The sequence below is a fragment of the Primulina huaijiensis genome, chromosome 10 (genome assembly GCF_012295235.1).
Source record: "Primulina huaijiensis isolate GDHJ02 chromosome 10, ASM1229523v2, whole genome shotgun sequence".
NCBI lineage: Eukaryota > Viridiplantae > Streptophyta > Magnoliopsida > Lamiales > Gesneriaceae > Primulina > Primulina huaijiensis.
The window spans coordinates 16676714-16685133 of NC_133315.1; the positions used below are offsets into that span (position 1 = coordinate 16676714).

The 8420-nt window shown below is 29.8% G+C and overlaps 1 protein-coding gene across 1 annotated transcript; it reads right to left on the reverse strand.

The window, feature by feature from the left end:
* Positions 1-1399: 1399 nt before the first annotated feature.
* Positions 1400-2110, reverse strand: LOC140986790 (uncharacterized). The gene has a single exon (XM_073455147.1). The coding sequence runs from the start codon at positions 2027-2029 to the stop codon at positions 1535-1537; it is 495 nt and encodes a 164-aa protein (XP_073311248.1). The 5' UTR covers positions 2030-2110; the 3' UTR covers positions 1400-1534.
* Positions 2111-8420: the final 6310 nt, after the last annotated feature.

The following is an 8420-nucleotide window of genomic DNA, read 5'->3' on the forward strand; positions in this document are numbered from 1 at the left end:
CCACCATTTTTTTATTTTAGTTATACTATATATAATTCCTAGCCGTTTGAAGTGAGTAATTTAGGCATAGATTTAGTGAAAGAAGCGTTTACGAAACGGCAATATTAATTTTAATATAATACCAACTTATTTTTTAAATTTTTGGGTTGAATTTTAGGTCGAATCCGTGAAATTTCATAAATAAGATAAGGAAACTCTTTAATTTTATGAAATCTAGAGTAGCATATTTGGGTTCCACCCATAAAATACAAGGTGATTTTGGGAGTCCACACTTAATTTTTGGGGGGTGAAAAATTCACCAAACTCTTGAATTTGACAACATTATGGTATTTTATTCAACCAAATGTAGCTATTTTAGCTACCTACGTTTATACATTGTGTGGTTCAAACTCTAAAGCCCTTCACAGCACTGTATACCCAACCTATGCTAGTTCCCTATCCAACTTGAATGACAAAGAATTGACTATTGGAAATAAACAACACTTTATTATATTTTTCGTGCAATTTTAAAGATATACCATGTTAGATTTCCAAATTCTTCTAACATCACGTCATTAAAATGATACCAAAATTCAAAACTTCCATCTCCATTTATCAATCAGCAACAAATCGTTACACAAAAAAGAATCTTCCAAGACATTATCGCATTCAAGATTTATAATATACATATGCTATACAAAATCACTTATATATCTTGAAATCTGACGTTTGAAATGTTGTACAGATTGAAAATTTTGAATAGTGTCTTTCATGCATATCTAAAGAGCTTATTTCTTTATGTCATTATCATACGGGATGAGAATTCACGAAGTTGTAAATATGATTTAATAGAAGTATGATGATGTTAATGTAATATTGGCAGGTAGTAATTTCGGGCCGGCGTTTATAAATGGCAGTCTCGCAAAGTCGCAATACAACCAGCGTATACAACAAGGTCAAATGACAAGGTAATGAATTGCGCAAACCTTTTACTTGTCTTATCCCATTTTTAAAATGATTCACGTCAAGTAGGTGTCCATCTAATCATATTTTACTTTTACAACTTTATATATATATATATATATATACATACACACACTATTGATACATGCATATCCATAATAATGGAGTTTGTTATTATCTTTTTAAATTGATTAAATAATTTTAAACAATTAATACGAAATTGTTTTCAAACGAGTTGTTCAATTCCAAAAAAGTTTTGTCTAGAGAGAGTTTTACTATGTAAAATACAAAGTGATTTGAGTAGGTTTTTAGTGGGATGATGATAAAAAATAATAATTATAAAATTAAATATTTTTATATTTATATATATATATATATTACCTATGAAGTTTAAGTTATTGCATGGTTGTAAATTAAATATTAGATTTCATATATGCTATATAATTAAAGTTGGGTGAATTAACGATGATACAATTGTAAATTCAAGAGGAATTGTAGATCGTAAATTTGAGATTTCAACTTTTTGCTCGAGTTATCGTACACTAGATATGTACAAAAAATGAATATTCCTACCCCTATTCCCAAAATAACCCTACTCAGGAATCGCGCTCAACCGCTCAGGGAACTTCCCACCACGCCTCCCGGCACCACCGCCGCCCCCCACATTCCGCCTCCTGGATCCGCTATCTCCCGCATCCGACACCTTCCTCGGCCGTACTCTGGCACCATTCTCCTCGGCGAATACCAACACATTCCCCCGAAGCCCGCATTTCTCCCCACTCTTGGTCAGAGCAGAACTCGCCTTCACCGCCAACGCGGCTATCTCCTCCGCCTGCAACCTGCGCTGCAGCCGGCTCAACGGCAGCGCAAAGTAGAGCTGGCCCGGCTGCAGCTCCTCGTCATCGCTCACAGCCGATACAACGTCGTCGAAATCCATTTCATCAGAATTACAAATGAAGCAAGATGGATTCTTCTGCAAGACGTAGGAAACCTTAACCGGGTGAGGAAACTCTTGCAATCTCCCATCGTACAATATCAACTTAGCGGTTGCCACAGAAGTCGCCTCGCAAGAACTGCATACACCCATTTGATAATATCTCTGTAGTTTCTTAAATTTCAACTCCTCTCTCTTTTCTGCACTTCTTTTTGGGTTGATTTTGAGAGAACCACAAGAACGCGTGTGTATATATATAAATACAGAGTTGAGGGGTATTATGGGAAGTACATGTCAAATAATAAACACACACTACAGAGGTTTTCATTTTTAAATTATATACGTATGATCCGAAAAATATAACAAACTTGAGCAACTTGAGTAATTGAAATAGAGCTGGAATTCACACGTATGATCGATATTTATAAGATTGTAATTTGATCGATAAATTTTAAATATATTTTTGTTATTTAGAAAAATAAAATTATACATTTTTATGTGTAAACAACATCAAATTTTAAGAAGACAATTTTAACCGTACATAATAATAATATCCATTTTCATGTTAACACCTCAACCAAATTTGAACAAGATATTTAAGAACACCAATGTGTAATATTAGGATTAAATTTTTGATCAATTAGCGTAAGATGTAACGATTGTTGTTTTATAAAAAATTATAACTAGTGATAACTGTATAATTAAAATATTTTAAATTGTACTACAACTCATGCGTTATGCTCTGATCGTTTTATCTAACCGTGATAATTATTGTACAACAACAATTTTCATCTCAATAATTGCACTCTTTGCAATCAATAAGTGTTAACATATGATCTTGACTTTGATACTAATTGTAGAATTGAACTCTTGTCGCTTTATCAAAAGCTATATTTCATGGTATTAAACAACAACTCAGACGACATGGTTCGATCGATCGTTTTACTGAAGAAAGATAATTATTACACTCATCGATTAGCTTTATTAGCCAAAAACCTTTATAAAATCAACTTTATCCGTGCATTCGTAAACAATAATTAATTTTTGAATTAAAATTCGATTTCCGCGTGGACTGGTATTATGGGAAAATAAAAAATAATACATAGATCACGGTGTGGGCAAAAAATTAATAAAGGAATCGGTTGGCGGGGATGCCAACCTGTCAACTCGTGCGTGACAGGTTGTATGAATTAGTACTGTTCCCTTGTTGTACCATTATCCACGTTTTTTCATCAAATTTACGGACAGAGTGACTGGTAAAAAGCCTTTCTTTTGTCTTCTTTTTTTTATTGTCTACTGAAATTATCAAAATTATTCTATTCATTTTATATACATACATTAATATTTTTCAGTTATAAAATTCATGTTTTTTTTTTGTGTGTTACAATCGAAACTCAAACTCGAGGATTCATCCTTCACAAACTTGAGATCTAAGTGTCAGATGTGGTACAACTACTCGACGTCTTAATGCTTTTCGATACCTTAATCTAATCTCATTTGTATGTTCTTTCACATCTAAGAAAGCTTATAAAAAGAAATATGGAGACGTGGGGAAGATAAGATTGCTTAAACATAAAGGAGGCGGATTTAAAGATATGAGTCCTTTAAAATTTAATGTTTTCACGAGTGTTATCTTTATACTAGTGTAAACAAAAACAAATGATTGTGATTTCTTAAAATTTGTATGAAAAATCTTTGGTATCAGCATGATAAGATAAATCAAGGTCAAATTATAAATAAATGTGATGGTTGGGGATTGGTTGCTTTAATGGTGGACTCTTCTCCTCTATTTTCTTTTACCCTAAAAGCTTTCTTGAGCACAGTGTATCCTTACTTTATATGGCAAAACAAATTTCAGCTTAAAAAATAAAAATAAAAATAAGCAGCAAATTTCGCTATCATTTTGCTCATTCATTGTACTTATAAATGTTACTTACCTGTTACATGTATAATTTGTATATATTTCATCACATCTAATAAATGAGTGATAATTCATTGGTAGACACGAAGATGAACACAGATGGATAGACAACATATCAAAACTATATATATATACCAAAATTCTCAATAACAAAATAGTGAGGGTCATCTTAACCTAACCATGATTGGAATTTGACCGTTATATTGAGCAGATTCACATTCTTCCTTTCTTTTAATTATAAGTGAAATGAATTTTGGATTTATCCATGGTTTTTTACAAGGTTATAAAATTCCCAAAACATGGAAAAGCTTTGAGGTGAAGAATACAATATTACAAGTTTAAGTATGCTTAATCCAAGTTTAAACCTGAAAATATATATTAATTAGTTTTAATATAATTTTAATTATATCGAGCCAATAATATATTAATAAAATAGTGTAAAATAAAATAAAATTAATTTAAGATTAAATAACTGAGCCCATGATTTTTAGGGAAAAATTTTCAAATTATTTGAAAACTATCTAAAATATTAACATTTTATTTTATTAAAAAATTCAATTCTTAAAAGTCTTGTGTGTGTTTTTTTTCCTAATCAAGCACGCTTTGAACTATCTATATGGTTTCGTACGCTTTTGTTTTTTCATGTTTTAAGTTTAATCTCAGTTAATCAAACCTAAATTAAAAACGGTGTGTTTCACAAATGTTTTAAGCTTAATCTCAGTTAATCAACGCTTAATTCTCTTTTTAAACAACTAATTTCTATTTATTTATTTATTTATTGTGGGTTAAGAATTTTCCTAAAACTAAAATAAATACAAAATATAGACTTATTATCATGCGTGATTAATCACATGATTCTTGTGGCTTAGATGAACCAATAAGCAAGTAGTACTGGTGGAATTTTTGTGCACTCGGTATTTATTCTTGTCCACATATATAATATAATTTTACACACAAAAAGTTGTAGAATTATTTAGTGGCAAAGGCGACCAAAAAGGAAGTAAATGTTTGAATTTTTTTTTTGAAAAATTAATATTTGGATTGAAGTATAAATTTCATTTCATTTTTCTTACAAACTTTGTGTTATCTAAGATGTATAATATTCTAATGATGTAATTATGGGCATTTTTTTATTGAAATTTTATGTAAAAGTAATGATTAACGAAGATAGTTTTGTAAAATAAGTGATATATTATATGATTTTATTTTGTGAAAATTGATTTTATTATAAAAATAATTTTTTATAATTTACATTTCCAGATTTATTTATTTATTTTATATATTTTGTGCATTTATACAAATTATTTCATTTGTTTTTTATTTTTATTAAATTTTATATAAATTTTCAAACATTCATGTTATAAAAAGATATAAAAAAAATTAATTTTTATATAAAATATTCAAAATTTAATAATAATTATATAAATACATTGTTGATGGTGTGAGTGCCAAATTTATATAATTAAAGAAGGCAAATGTTATGTATTTTAAATATATTGTTGTAATTTTTTTAAAAAATAAGCTTGGAAGCAATTTTTCTCCAAATAATCAAACTTTAGCTTGTATTAACTTTAAGATTTTATTCTGAACAGTTCTTACTTGTGTTTTTGACCTATTTTCAAAAAATCTATGGAAAAATCACTTTAAAATAAATAAAAACTCTCACAAACACCCTTAAATCATGCATGTCAAATATCTATTATAATTTATTTATCCCAAAACATGAGCATGCGATTGTGTGAGCATTTGAATATATATGTGATAGGTGGATCTATAAAAATTCATATTCCTAATAAATTAATATAGAAAAACAAATTTCAGTAAAACGAATCGTAACTTTAAAGATTTATTTATCATCGGGACAAGCTGGAGCCTGGCAACTCTCGAAGCTGCGCTGCAAAAAATAAAAATAAAAATAAAAATGCACGTAGACACGTACAGCTAGAACATGGGCTTTTATTTATTTTTTAAATATTATTCATAATAATTAATTATTTAATTATCGGGTATAATTAATTATTGGGTATCGACAAGCAATAATATTTGTATTGGTAGGTTTTAGGACATTAGCATCAAAACAACCAGAAAAAGGTTCAAATGTTAGCTGACTTGGGGACTCAATTGTGCGACATAAGTTGGCACACCTCGCTGGCAAATCCACTCGAATATCAGTCTTTCTTTTTTTTTAAAAAAAAAAAAATTAATAATAATAATTTGAGTTCAAATCGAGTTCGAAATTCTTTATCTTAGTCGATGATCGGCTCGATCATACGAGTTCCTAGTATATTTATAAGATGTAAAATAGGAATATCGAGAGTTTTAATTCAATTTTTTTTTTCGTAAAACGGTTCAAATGAAACTCCAGCTTCATGTATTTTAATTTGAGATTAGTTAATGATCCAATAAATGAATGTCACATCATGTTCACATAAATGTGCATGGTGGGTGTGTAACAGATCAAAATTGTACATATATTTAATAGCTTTGAAACGTTCTTTTCTTCCGACCAACAATTTCTGAAATTTTTGTTTTAATATTCTGGCTTAATCTCCGACAGATTAAACTTAAACCCCGTATAATAATTAACCTTAAATTTCATACATAATATGATGATGTCCGTTGAAATTATTTAAACTAATTATTACGGTAGAAAATGGCGGGCCAATATGATTAATTAATTATAATCTCCAGCACCCATTTTGAAGCTTCCTCGACATGAAATGGATTAAAAATAAATAATGTTTTTAATATTATATTCGTTAGGTAACTGCCATTAGATCGCGTTATATATTATTAATTAAAATATATTCTTATGCATGTGATGATTGTGATCCTTGGAATAGAAAATAATAATGCAATTAATCATATTTGTGGTTTGAAAAAGTTGAAATTTATGATTACTACCGTCTATAAATTTTTATAAATATGCAATTTCTTATTTCAGCACACTTGATGGGTGTACGTTAATTTGTGTGCCAATGATTGGTGTATGAGTAAATTTTATATATAAATGAAGACGTCTAATTATATATTCAAATCTCAATCTTAACATAATCCGCTAAACTTCATTCATGTATTATATAAAATTATGTTATGAAGTACTACTACTCTTTCTTCATTCATGTATTATATAAAATTATGTTATATAGTACTGCTACTCTTTCGATGAGTATCGAAAGAGTATGGCAAGTATTACTTTTTATTAATGAGTTATCGTTTTCTATTGCATCTTGATTGCACACACTTGATGACATCTAATTTTAATATGTTATAAGAGCTCATGTTCAATTGTTATATGTTGGTCAGCTCATAGTTGGACAACTTTTAAACTTCACATTCCAAATGTATGTTAGTTGTTCTCGTTAGTTAGATAAAATACATGAGAGTTGTATATACAGACTTAACAATTTTTCCTCCTTCAATTAATTTTTAATGTTATGAGTTATATCGCAAGTGATAGTGACGAGTAACATACATAGACGGCCATTTGTGGCGGCAGTCACCAACCGGCAAGATAAAGTTTTAGTATATCAATGCAAATAAATACACAAACTCACATTTAATTATATTACACAAATTATTATGTACATTTATATTTTGTGTTGCCACGTCTCCATAATTCTGACCACCTAGAGAAACTTAGAGTCATACTAATTTAAAACTTAAAAAGGAGAGAGGAAGTATATATATTTCAAGGGAAAATTATCCATTTTGAATTTCTTTATACTTGAAGAAATGTTTCCGGGGAGATTTGGAAAAAAAATGGAATGATTATGATGTACAATGTATAAACAAATACTCGTTTGTTCGGTGAAATTCCCCCCTCTCATTTGAAGCCTAAGTTAAAGTTAGTGTGAGAACCGAAAATCTCACCTTAATGCAATTAATATTTGTAAGGAAATTGTAAGACTTGATGATTTTAATAAATACCAAGATATACATATGAAGATATTTAATTGTTGGAGTCTTTGTCACCAAGTAAAGAATACCTACAATATGGCATGCATATTTTCGAAAATATGCAAGGGAATATACAAGATTTTTGTGAGGATTAGATGCTTGGTTATTTGGAAGGAGATCATCAAAACTTTGCACCAAAACCGTTGGATCTAGCCACCATATTTTCAAGCCAAATCAAGGGCCATGAGATCAAGAAATCTCACTAATTAGGGAACCATATTTTCGAAATTAAGCAAGGGGATTATAGCCAAATTTTGAGAGATTTGGAGCAACTTTTGGTAGGATTTTAGTGCCAAATTTAGATATCTCTCCTTCACCTATAAATACCACACCATCCCTACTCATTCTCCACCCCCAAATTTCGAAATCCTAGAGCTAAAATTTTCGACATTTCAGCACCTTGTCCTAGCCGAAGTTCTACTCAAAAATCGTCCCGAAGTTAGACCAAAAGTCGAAGCCGAGGCGCTGTCCGAGCAAGAGCAAGAAGCGATCCAATTCTCGAAGCCAAACACCTACGTTTTTAGCAATTTAAAATATTGTAAGTGGGCTTGTTTTAAAGTTGAAAATTTCGATTTTATGCATATGTCGTTTTTGAAAATACGGTCGAGTACACGTTCGTTTCTACTCCTTTTCTTGTGTCGAATTGTCATACGGTTTTTAAAG